A 13,198-nucleotide genomic window follows, 5' to 3' on the forward strand; every position below is an offset into this window, starting at 1 on the left:
AGTATTTAAGTTAGAGCAAAACTACCAAGTTGTCAAACATTTTAACATATACGCTAAAGTTACTGTGAAAATTATTTGTGATACACTATATTGAGAAGAGTATTTAAGTGAGGCACAAGCCTGCTCTCGGAATTTCTATTTTGACTGCTGCTTTCCTTTCTTTTTCTTTTAAGTGAAAGCAATAAATGCACCTGAAAGAGTTCTTTCTTTGCCATCAGGGTGCACTTACGCACTTGACTAACAAACCTACGGTCTACACCCTATGAGGAAACTGCAAAAGCTGTCGTTGCTTTCACTGGATTGTACCGGCTCGTGTGTACTGCAACGTTCGCCAGCACTGGCATGCAGCAAATTGGCGGCTAATTCTAACAATAAATAGGGCTTCATTAGCGTAGTAAAAGCCGTGCATAAGATTGAAATTACGTCTACAAGATGTATTTTTTTTAGCCAACGGCGTAGGGGAAGAAGTCAAGGCCCGTATTCACAAAGTGTTCAACTGTTCATGAGACCAAATGTGACCCAAATCGTACTGTCGGACACATTGCCATTGAAGGAGGTCGGCCAGTGGCAGACAGCTGTTAGGAGCGCAACGGTTTGTGAATTCGGCCAAAGGTAAAATGATGCTTTACTGAGGAAATAACAAGCGCAGAACAGCCATCATTGACGCGTACAATCAAAATAATGGAGATTAAAAGAGAGTGCAGGATAGCGAAGGCAAAGGTCGTGCGTGAAGCACGTTTGCCTGCAGCACTTCCCCGAGCGATGCAATTGCCCCACGTGACAGAATATCCGTGTTGCTAGCTTTCACTCGCCAACGCAGGTACGCCCACCAACAGTTCAAAATACAGACCTGGCATTTAAAATTAATTACTATATATACACGGCGAAAACAACTTTAAGCCCATAAACTACGTATAATTACAAGCTTAATCAATGCAAATTAGATTACATCACTTCTGTTTGTATAGCATAAAGAAAGAAGTGCCTTTAGTTAATTAACAATGAGGACATAAAACTTTACATCAGATGTTTCCGTACAGCGCCTACACCCGTTCGTAGGCGAGAAGTTCTACAAGAAGAGCCGCCGATTGTAACCAAGCGGCAGAGCAAGTCGTGGCTACACACTGAGGTGTTCACGCAGGTGGAGAGAAAAACGCATATCGCTGGGACGATTGCAATAAACAAACGTGCGGAGTAAGTGGCTGCTCCGTGCGTCATGCCGTTTCATACACCGTTAGAACAAAAATTGCTCACCATCAAAAGGCGGTAGGTAGCAGAGCAGGCTACCTTCGTATTCCGCTTCGTCCGCTTCCCTGCGTAAAGGATCAAAGTGCACTCTTTACTTTTCTTCGTAGACGCGACATCGCAAAGCATGGAGGTCGTCGAGCGTCAGAATGCTTAAGAGAATTTCGCTTTTCGCAGTGGTGTGTTCCTATATCGTAACCAAAACTATGTCGACACCTACCCCGTAAGTACATATGTTCCTTCGTATTCAACAGCTTCTATGGGCTAATCTGTATTCCGAATATCCTTTAGTATAATTAACGTGTTAAGGTACAGAACTTTCAGTAGAGCAACATCTACCAGCCATGGTTGCTTAGCGTCTATGGCGTTGCGCAGCCAAGCACGAGGCCGCGGAATCAAATCCTGCCCGCGGCGTCGTCATTTCAATGAAGGCGAATTGCCAAAAAAAAAAAAGCCCGTGTACCGCGAATTGGGTGAGCGTTAAAGAATTCCAGGGGGTCGAAGTTAATACTACGGTCTACGGCATGCTCCATATCAAACCCCAGAATTGCGTTGAAATGAAAAATATCTGAATTTGCCCGTCGCATTATTTAAAAATAACTCCACGTTTACCAAAAAGATCCTTAGAGGAACTTAGATGGGCCTATGAACCGTCCTAAACCTCTTTCGTTGCTCAGGCAGTATTTTTTTTCTGTGTTCAAGATTGGTGCGACAATTTTTATCGCCAGCAACAAAGTTGTAATGAAAGACCAGAGGTCCAATGTAAAAGCAATATGAAAATTGTTCCGACACAGGAGCCGTCACTTCTTCATCGTCGATGCGGACTAATACGTTGTTTCCACTGCGAGGTGTTTGAGTGTTTCGTAATCAGAGCGATGACAAAATTCGCGAATTTCTCCAGCGGTTGGTAGCATTTCTTTTAGTTTCATCGCAGCCACTCCATCCCCGTTTGTGCGCTGGATGAATGAAGAGGTTCCCCAGAGAAAGGGCAGCGTTGTAAAAGCGTATTCTTAACAGGAACACTATTCGTCGGTCAATGCGATAAATTCCTTAAAACGAAAGCCTGTAGCATCTCCAGTTTCTCGCAAGAAATTGGGGATTATTTTGTCTGAGCTCTCGCCAAAAGCTGTATAGAGTTTTCTTTGTTTTTCAGTTTTAGTTGTGCTACCCATGGTTGATCCATTTCTCTGTAATTTCTGCTTTTCTCTTTTCTTACTCTCTGTTGAGGTTAACCTGACCATTTTGGTAACCACGAAGATTACAATTTCCAACGTTGGAAGGCACAAATACGAACGCCAAGCAGGCTTGGCGCTACAGAACCCAGGATTACAATGCAAGAAACCAGCGTGAACCCTGTTTTCTGACGCGGCTGCTCAGAAGAATGCTTAACAACAAGCAAAAAAAAGCGTCATTACAGGCTAGCGAACAGGCTCTTCAAACGCCGACTGGGCAGCATGCGTGTATGGGACGAGGAGTTAAAGCGGAAGGGTGCGGAAAGGACAGAACAGCGCCCAAGAGTATGGTGACTAGAGCGTGGTCTGAAGCGGCTGGCGATCCATTATGCATGCGGAACTTTTCAAGCAAAAAATCAAACTTGTTTGAACCGGCGCATCTTAAGTCTTCTATTTTTTTCTTCTTTGTTTTCGTGTTTTGCTTCTCCCTTACTTCGCTTTATCGTGTTGCGAGGCGATCAAGGGACCCGTTTCATGACGCTGTTTTCGGGACGCAGGGTGAAGCCTTCTCTAGCAAGAACGTGTTGTCGACAAAGTTCGCTGGGACTTGTATTAATTTTATTTATCTATAAGCATACCATATCGCCCTCTTGATAAGACATAGCATAATGGGGCTGGAGTGGGATGGAGAGTGGTAGTAAATAAAGTACGTCATAAAGCAACAATCAGGTAAAAAAATGCGTGCAAAGCAAAAATATACGGTATAAAACAAGGGAAAATTGGCGAACCTGGGCGGTAGTTATCGAAGCGTCAATAAAGAAAATCACTAATAAAGAAAACCAATAAATTCTACAAGATCGGTTAAATACTATTAAACAACACCACCTGAATGCAGCGTCAACGTTCTATAAAAACGAAAACCCGCCTGGACGCAACCACTTAGGAAAAAAAGAAAAACAACAATGCCTTATGATTTACGGTCGCGGCCCAAATGAGTGTGGAAATTATAATGAGTGCCCCTTATTTTTTGCTTTTGCTAATGTTTTCTTTCGCATGGAGTTCCCGAAATTCTCTCATTAGTTTTGGCAAACCACATCTGCTGGAAGTATGATTAATTCATTTTAAATTCCGATCATGCGGCATGGCGGATACATAGATGAAATAAAATTGAGAATTACCATCACCTTCTGATCGTAGAAATGCTGCGAGTCCAGCATTCTTAAAAGAGTTATTCTAGAACAGCCCTATTTGACCTCTCTCGTGCAGTGTGGTTGTATGTAGATCAGCAACGTCCTGCATAATTGTGCACGTTGCAGTTAATAGCAGCTAAATTTCGCCACAATTCTCGGCAATGTGGAGCCGTTATCAGCTGAAGAAGAAAGACGCGCATGAAGAAACCCATCGCTGATTTGCAACATGTCTTACTCCATAATAGAGCAGAGAATGCTCTTTATATAATGCTAACTGTAGGCTTGACTTAGTTGATTGAACTGAGAGTGAATACCGTAAGCTTTCGATTGCTACACCTCATCACTTGTTTATGAAACACATCTTTTGACGATTAAGAGAAATATTTATTTTTAATTATAAAGGTGATTTGATGGCCTACGAGTGCAAAGGCAGATTGAATTTTGTACGAGCACATGCGCTGCCAGTAGTAAACTACTGCTAGGCCTAAAATGTGCTCCTACAAACCACTGAACGACGGCAACAATGAAAGTAGGCTTAAAGCCCGATTAGCTAATAAGAGGCCTACAACCTCTCGACACAGCAGTAGATAAACATTAGCACACATAATGAAAAGCACGCACGTATGTGTGAACACGCCAGTACACGTGTGCAGTAGACCTGTGCTATAACATGGGCAGTCTTCTGCTCGATAGTACAAGAGATGCTTTGTCAAAGCCGAACGTGTGTCCTCCTAGCCGTTGGTCGCTGGGCAAAGAACGCGTTCCATTCATCAGGCCCTTCGGGGAATCGCTTTCTTCCGCAGAGCGCCGCAGTTTCCTGGAATCGATGTCCGCTCTCAGGCTTCGCAGTTACGGCCGAATGGAGGATAGCACACGGTCCTTTATAGGCTGAGAATGGCCCGAGAATGGCCGGCCTTTTATTGGGCGACGCCCGAGGCTAATGGCCGGCCTCCCTGCGGCTGTAGGGTGGAGGAACGCGTCTTTGGAAACTACCGGTGGGAGAGGATACGCTGGGAGAGGGGGAAAAATAAGTAAGACCGGGCCTCGCTTGCTGTTGCTAACGGCAACTCTCCAAGAAATCGTATTCGGCGGAACACTTACGACGAACACAAATGCCGATGCAGCCTAGTGTGCCGAAGCACAATACTGGCGCTCTAAATGAAGCTTTACGAGCTCCTGTCGCACCCTCGAAGCAGCAGAACAGCCGGGCACTCCTTGTCGTCGCCAAATTGGCGCGACGAATCTTCACTTAACGGTTCTCGCCCCTAATGAAATGCTCCGACCTGAGCGATTACTACAAGTAAGACTGTAATTATATCGATGATCGTGAAGTTCTTTGTATCTTTCTGTAACTGTAAAAAAAAAATGTTTTATATGCTGGTGGCAGTCTTGAGTTGTGAAAAGTCAAGTGAGCGAATTTCTAAATTGTAAGTTACGATATTATTTAAGCATTGCAATATTTCCATTCTCTCACTTTTCTTTGTAGTTATACGCGCTGTATGGCTGGAAATTACTGCAAGAAGGTTGTGGGGGTAAAAGCATCAGGTGCGTATGTAACGCTGGTGGCTCTTACCTGAAGCGGCTGCTGAGGACGATGTCGTCGGTGAAGCCGTGTTTGATGAAGAAACGTCGGCTAATGGTCGGCGCCCGGACGAGCAGGGCATCGTACGGTCCAACCACTGTGGGACTCTTGATTTGCTGCAGATAGCGCCGCCCAAAAGGTAAATTATGAAGAGAGTATTCATTCGCTCCAATGTTTTCATCACTCCTACATACCTTCTTTTTTTCTTTTGTAAAATTAAGAATAAGAACGGAAACAACACGCAGCTACAAAGGATCATCAAGTGTATCACATATTACCAACTGTATCCAAAGAAGCCAACGGACACTGACACCAAGGACAACATAGGGGACATTACTTGTGCTTAATAAATGAGATAAAGAAAGGATATATTACTGGAAATTAAAGTGGATGAAGAAACAACTTGCCGCAAGTGGGGAACTTTCCCACAACCTTCGCATCTCACGTGCGACGCTCTACCAATTGACTTACCGCGGCGCCGTTTCCCCATCCACTTTCTTGCGTATTTATGTTTACTAGTGGAACCCTGGCAGTGTTGGCCAGCGCCACCATTCACAGACCTTGGCGGCGCATGTGGAACATCCTTTCTGCCGCAGGTGTCACGAGAACGTGACAAGAAATTGTATCCAAGCGTTTCAGTTGACTCGGATTCGTGAACGTTCAATGAAATTTGATATTTATACAAAATTCAGCCCAACTGGAGTTCGCTCACTACATGTAGTTCACTCGTGCTCACTAAATCTGGCGCAGCAATAATCCCCTCAGTATTGAGTTATGCACTCTTCGCAGACTGATGCAGGAGTTATGACGAGAACGATGTTCCGTGGAGATTTCGTTAAAGAACTGCTCCTTGAGGGCATAGACATCCTTTACCTCGTGACGTCACGAGTACGCGGTGGCGCTGCCATCGATCCTGATTTCGCCTCGGAAGTGTTGCGTTTCGCCTGCGACACGTGGTTTTGCCGGCGCGACTGCGGCGGGGCGGCAGACATTTTGGCCCGATCGTCGTCGCCGCAACACTCATCGCCAGGTGTTTCCAGGCGCGACTGCGGCGATGCGACCGCCTAGGGATCATCCTCGCATTCCAGTCATTGTGCCCGAAACAGGCGATGCCAAAGCAGGGATCTCATTCCAGTTATTGGGCCCGAAATAGGCGATGCCAAAGCAGGGATCTCGTTCCAGTCATTGTGCCCGAAACAGGCGATGCCAAAGCAGGGATCTCATTCCAGTTATTGGGCCCGAAACAGGCGATGCCAAAGCAGGGATCTCGTTCCAGTCATTATGCCCGAAACAGGCGATGCCAAAGCAGGGACCATCCTCTCATTACAGTCATTGTGTCCGACCGGCAGCGCCACGACAGGGTGCTACGAGATCGTGCTCGACATGGTGCTACGGCATCGCTACGACAGTGTGCGTCACCATTAGCCCATTGTACATTCACGTGCTCGTCTTTTGAGGGGTTCCTTCTTGCCCTCAACTGCGAGAGTATAAAAAACAGCTGCCCCCGGACGCCAAAAAGGAGGGCTCCGATTTCTTCTGTTGAGTGAAGTGCTCTCCCGTCTCTCTACTTCGGTCAAACCTGACCGCCAACTCTTTGCGATGTTAAAATAAACAAGTTGTTTCGTTGTTACCAGTCGACTCATGCTTTGCCGGGACCTTCGGATGCTTCCAGTTGTACCCCAGGCCGCCAGGCCAACGCTACCCTTGGGGCTTGCGACCCAGGTACAACCACGGGCGTCAGCGCCGAGTTCCCAACAGATCGTACCAGCAGTCAGATCCCAAACATCTGGTTGGCAGCGGTGAGATCGCCTCCGACTTCAAACAACTGTCTGCCAGCGGTGAGATCGCGACAACGGAGGCCAGCAGCGAAGAGATGCAGTTGACGGTATGCTGAGCAGCTCAACGACGATCCGGGAGCAGTGCAACGAGCCCTGTGTGACGACTGGTTGCCTGCAGCGGAACGACTGCGCGGAATTCCTGCCTGCGAGGTTTGGTGAGTGCGGGACTTTCTTCTTCTGAGCTTTGCCAGGCTTTTGTTAGTGTTAGAAACAGAGCTGGTAATTGTGGTTGTCGTTGCTGCCGGGTTAGTTGCGGCAAGACAATAATAGGCAGTAGAGAAAGCAGCATTCAGAGCAGCCATGGATTTGAAGTCGTTGCGCAAACCGAAATTGTTGGAGCTTGCAAGAGAGTTGGGTCTGGATGTCTCAGACAAACTAAGAAAACCGGAACTGATAAAGGCTATTCTTGAGTTAGAGGCTGAGGATGACGAGCTGTCGGAATGCCTTGAGACTATTGAAGAGAGGGAGACTGCAAAAAGACAGGAGCGCGAACTTAAAGAACAAAAAGAGAAAGAAAACGAAGAGCGTGACCATCAACACGCTTTGGAAATGAAGCGTCTCGAGATAGAGATGGAACGCGCTCGTAATGGAAGTCAGGCACACGGTGCAGGAGAACGCGTATTGTTCAAAATGACTGACCTAATGCGGCCGTTTAAGCTTGGAGAGGACATTGGTTTGTTCCTGGTTAACTTTGAGCGAACGTGCGAGAAGCAGGGGTTCTCTCGGGAAACGTGGCCACAGCGCTTGCTCACTTTGTTACCCGGCGAGGCGGCCGACGTAGTCGCTCGCTTGGATAGAGAGGAAGCAGAGGATTTCGACAAAGTAAAATCGAGTCTGCTAAAAAAGTACCGGCTGTCTGCGGAGGCGTTCCGTCGGAAGTTTCGGGAAAATGAGAAAGGCAGAAGTGAGTCATATACAGAGTTTGCGTATAGGCTTATGTCGAACATGCAGGAGTGGCTCAAAGAAGAGAAAGCGTTTGGTGACCACGATAAAGTTCTGCAGTGTTTCGGGCTAGAACAGTTTTATAGTCGGTTACCGGAGAACGTGCGATACTGGGTCTTGGATAGGCCAGACGTGAGTACGGTGGCTAAAGCCGCTGAGCTAGCCGAGGAGTTTGTGACGCGTCGGGCTCGCGGAGCTAAGGACGGTCAAAAGGGTGAATTTGGCTCGAAGTTTGAGAGGCCGAAGTTCACACCCATGAGATTAAAAGGGGACACGCGTAGTGCGGATGCGAGCGAAAGCAGTCCGACCAAACGTAAAGAGACGGCGGCAGCCAAACGCAGAAAGCGGTTCGAGATGAGGCGAGCGGGCGTTTGTTATACGTGCCAGAAGCCGGGTCACTTTTCGGCGCAGTGTCCGGAAACAACACCAAAAGTTGTGTTTTTTTCAATAGGCAGCACTGACGAGAACATGAAGCTTCTCGAGCCTTACATGCGAGACCTCCTCGTGAACGGGAAAGAGTGCCGAGTGCTTCGCGATTCCGCAGCTACGATGGATGTAGTTCACCCATCTTACGTAGAACCCCATATGTTCACGGGCAAGTACGCGTGGATCAAGCAAGCCGTGGAAGCTCATAGCGTGTGTCTGCCAGTAGCAAAGGTGCTTATTGAAGGACCTTTCGGAGCGCTTGAGACAGAGGCGGCAGTGTCATCTATGCTGCCACCCCAGTACCCGTACCTATTTTCAAACAGGTCCGATCACCTCCTGCGCGAGAAGGGGCTTTTGTTTGGTGAAGCTAGTGTTCAGGCCTTAACCAGATCGAAGGTTCGGGAGCTCGCTGCAAAGGCGGTAGTTGCGGGGCCGACGTTATCAAACAACGAAAAAGGGTCAGAGGCGCAGCAAGCTGATATTCCGAGCACGCCCGAACTGAATAAACTTGAGTCTGTAACGTTAAAGGCGCCAGATACTGGAGAGGAAACGCCCGACGCGGGAAAGTTAGAAGAGCTATCTACGGATTTGCTCATCGCGCCTACGTCAGACGGACTTGATAGGTTGCTAAAAGTCAGCCGGACGGCTTTGATAGCCGAGCAAAAAAAGGATGGCAGCCTGGAAAACGTGCGCTGCAATGTCAATGAAGGTATCGCCAGGAAAACTGCGCGTTTTGTGGAAAGAGGTGGAGTCCTGTACCGGAAGTATCTAGACCGAAGAGGAGTGGAGTTCGATCAGCTGATCGTGCCTCAATGCTATCGCCAGGATCTGTTGCGCTTGTCGCATGGGGGTTCGTGGTCCGGACACCTAGGAGTTAAGAAAACTAAGGACCGTCTCTTGCAAGAGTACTATTGGCCAGGGTGTTTTCGGGACGCAGACCATTTCGTGAGGACATGTGACACTTGTCAGCGGGTGGGCAAACCAGGGGACAAATCGAGGGCGCCGTTGAAATTGGTACCTATCATTACGGAGCCTTTTAGACGGCTCGTTATTGATACTGTGGGACCTCTGCCGGTAACAGCCACGGGGTACAGACACATTTTGACTGTGATCTGCCCAGCGACAAAGTTCCCTGAAGCAGTGCCGCTTAAAGAACTCAGCTCAGTTGAGATAGTTAATGCACTACTGTCCATATTTGCGCGAGTTGGTTTTCCTGCGGAAATCCAATCAGATCAGGGCACAGTGTTTACTAGCGCTTTGACGACAACTTTTCTCGAAAGGTGTGGGGTAAAGCTGTTACACAGCTGAGTGTACCACCCACAGTCGAATTCCGTTGAGAAGCTCCACTCCGTCATGAAGCGCGTGTTGAGAGCCTTGTGTTTTGAACATCAAACTGACTGGGAGCTGTGTCTGCCTGGGGTGATGTTTGCTTTAAGGACCGCGCCGCATGCGGCTACGGGGTTTTCGCCAGCTGAACTGGTGTACGGTCGCTCGCTTCGATCTCCGCTTCGCATGCTTCGAGAATCATGGGAAGGTAGGGGCGACGACCCAGTCGTGGTGGAGTACGTGCTTAAGCTCCTCGAACGCTTAAGAAGGGCACAGGAGTTGTCAGGTGAAGCAATGACAAAGGCCCAGCAGAGGGCCAAGGTTTATTATGATCGGACAGCCAGGGCCCGTCGTTTTGAGGTTGGCGATGAGGTCATGATATTGCGCACATCGCTAAACAACAAACTAGACGTGCAGTGGGAGGGCCCAGCACGAATTGTTCAGAAACTGTCGGACGTTAACTACGTGGTAAGTCTGCCAGGAAAGCGGAAAGCACAGCAAGTTTACCACTGTAATCTGCTCAAACCTTATAGACAAAGGGAAGCAGTGGTGTGCATGATGGTAAACGTTCCTGAAGAGCTTCCGGTCGAGCTTCCGGGACTAGGCTCAGTGACGAACAGGGAAGACACCGGTCAAGTCATTAGTGACCTTATCAGTAAAGCACCGCTGTCGCCTGAGCAGAAAACCGAACTACACCAGCTATTACGAGAGTTTCAAGGTCTGTTCTCTGAGAGGCCTGGTAGGACTTCTGTACTTACTCATGATATAGAACTTACCTCCCCAGAGCCAGTACGATCCAAGGCGTATCGGGTGTCACCCCGCCAGAGCGATATTATGGAGGCTGAGGTAAAGAAAATGCTACAGCTCGGTGTTATTGAGGCAGGTGAGAGTGATTATACCTCCCCTTTGATTTTAGTTGAGGTACCGGGCAAGGAACCTCGTCCTTGCGTCGACTACCGCAGGCTTAATTCCATCACTAAGGATCAAATTTATCCGATCCCTAACATCGAGGAGCGCCTTGAGAAAGTTAGTAGCGCTCAGTTTATTTCCACCCTAGATCTTGTCAGGGGTTATTGGCAGGTTCCACTTACAGAAGAGGCTAGTAGGTATGCGGCGTTCATTTCACCAATGGGAACATTCCGTCCTAAGGTGTTGAGTTTTGGTTTGAAGAACGCGCCATACTGTTTTTCAAGTCTCATGGATAAAGTGTTGCGGGGACAGCAAGAATTCGCTTTACCGTATCTAGACGACGTAGCGATATTCTCCGCATCCTGGTCTGAGCATATGGCACACTTGCGGGCAGTGCTAACCCGCCTGCGCGAAGCGGGCTTGACAGTCAAGGCTCCTAAGTGCCAGTTAGCACAGGCCGAGGTTGTCTACCTCGGTCACGTGATTGGTCAGGGTCGTCGCCGCCCCTCTGAAATAAAAGTGGCCGCTGTGCGAGACTTTCCGCAACCGCGCACAAAGACCGATATTCGGTCGTTCTTGGGTGTCGCCGGCTACTATCAGAGGTACATCCCTAGGTACTCTGATATCGCGGCTCCCCTGACGGATGCTCTAAGAAAGACAGAGCCTCAAACAGTCGTCTGGGACGAGACAAAGGAAAGAGCTTTTAGCGCCCTAAAGAGTGCCCTAACAAGCCAGCCTGTGCTACGATCGCCAGACTATACAAAAGGGTTCATTGTTCAGTGCGATGCTAGTGAGCGAGGCATGGGCGTTGTACTGTGCCAACGGGAAAATGGAGAAGTAGAACACCCCGTCCTGTATGCTAGTCGTAAGCTGACCAGTCGTGAGCAGGCGTATAGCGCCACCGAGAAAGAGTGTGCATGTCTCGTGTGGGCCGTTCAGAAATTTTCATGCTATCTAGCCGGCTCGAGGTTTATCATTGAGACGGATCACTGCCCTCTCCAATGGCTGCAGACCATCTCTCCCAAAAATGGCCGCCTCCTGCGCTGGAGCCTCGCTTTACAACAATATTCCTTTGAGGTGCGTTACAAAAAGGGGAGTCTCAACGGTAACGCCGATGGCTTAAGTCGAAGCCCCTAACGTAGGAATCAGCCTCAAAATTGTTTGTTACTGATGTTTTTCTTCCTGAGGCAGGATTTTTTTTTAACATATTGCTTTTGTTTAGTGTTTCAAAGTGATGATATGCTTTCTAGTGCAATTTTTCAATTTGTGGACGCGTTCTGAGTGATGCTAGACTACTGTAAGGAACTAGGCAGTGGTATAAAAAGGGGAAAGAGCCTGGCAGGGCTTAGTGAGGGTTGTGCCGTGCTTGCTGACTGAGCGGTTGAGTTTCAGCGTAGTTCTAACGCTTGCCGGGAACGAGAACAAAAATGTGAACTCTCCCGAAGTCACTTTGCAGTGTCCCGTGCGAACCTGAACAAGAGAACGAGGCCTTCTCTGTGCGCTGCGCTCAAGAAACGTCGAGGGACGCCCGACTTCGATTATGAGCATCATCGAGCGACATCCCTCCGGACAGCGGATGCAGTCCCCTGTCCATCGGGATCTCCTTCCCCCGGCGGGGCGGTCTGTTGCGTTTCGCCTGCGACACGTGGTTTTGCCGGCGCGACTGCGGCGGGGCGGCAGACATTTTGGCCCGATCGTCGTCGCCGCAACACTCATCGCCAGGTGTTTCCAGGCGCGACTGCGGCGATGCGACCGCCTAGGGATCATCCTCGCATTCCAGTCATTGTGCCCGAAACAGGCGATGCCAAAGCAGGGATCTCATTCCAGTTATTGGGCCCGAAACAGGCGATGCCAAAGCAGGGATCTCGTTCCAGTCATTGTGCCCGAAACAGGCGATGCCAAAGCAGGGATCTCATTCCAGTTATTGGGCCCGAAACAGGCGATGCCAAAGCAGGGATCTCGTTCCAGTCATTATGCCCGAAACAGGCGATGCCAAAGCAGGGACCATCCTCTCATTACAGTCATTGTGTCCGACCGGCAGCGCCACGACAGGGTGCTACGAGATCGTGCTCGACATGGTGCTACGGCATCGCTACGACAGTGTGCGTCACCATTAGCCCATTGTACATTCACGTGCTCGTCTTTTGAGGGGTTCCTTCTTGCCCTCAACTGCGAGAGTATAAAAAACAGCTGCCCCCGGACGCCAAAAAGGAGGGCTCCGATTTCTTCTGTTGAGTGAAGTGCTCTCCCGTCTCTCTACTTCGGTCAAACCTGACCGCCAACTCTTTGCGATGTTAAAATAAACAAGTTGTTTCGTTGTTACCAGTCGACTCATGCTTTGCCGGGACCTTCGGATGCTTCCAGTTGTACCCCAGGCCGCCAGGCCAACGCTACCCTTGGGGCTTGCGACCCAGGTACAACCACGGGCGTCAGCGCCGAGTTCCCAACAGATCGTACCAGCAGTCAGATCCCAAACAGAAGGCACTTAGCCGGCTTTGGCTATCCCCGCAGTATTCTCGCCAGTACGTGCACGGTTAGCAGTGTTGCAACGAAGAAAACAGAGTATGC

The 13,198-nt window shown here is 48.9% G+C and overlaps 1 protein-coding gene across 1 annotated transcript in view; it reads right to left on the reverse strand.

Annotated features, from left to right (window-relative positions):
- LOC142559335 (uncharacterized) overlaps positions 1–13,198 on the reverse strand; it is a 169,741-nt gene that overhangs the window by 8,718 nt on the left and 147,825 nt on the right. The window contains exons 8-9 of the mRNA XM_075670949.1: positions 5,181–5,305; positions 1,255–1,313 (exon numbers count right to left, since the gene is read on the reverse strand). Of these exons, the coding sequence (XP_075527064.1) occupies positions 1,255–1,313; positions 5,181–5,305 (184 nt within the window). The remainder of the gene's footprint in view (positions 1–1,254; positions 1,314–5,180; positions 5,306–13,198) is intronic.

Source organism: Dermacentor variabilis, chromosome 10, assembly GCF_050947875.1.
Source record: "Dermacentor variabilis isolate Ectoservices chromosome 10, ASM5094787v1, whole genome shotgun sequence".
In the NCBI taxonomy this organism is placed as follows: Eukaryota; Metazoa; Arthropoda; class Arachnida; order Ixodida; family Ixodidae; genus Dermacentor; species Dermacentor variabilis.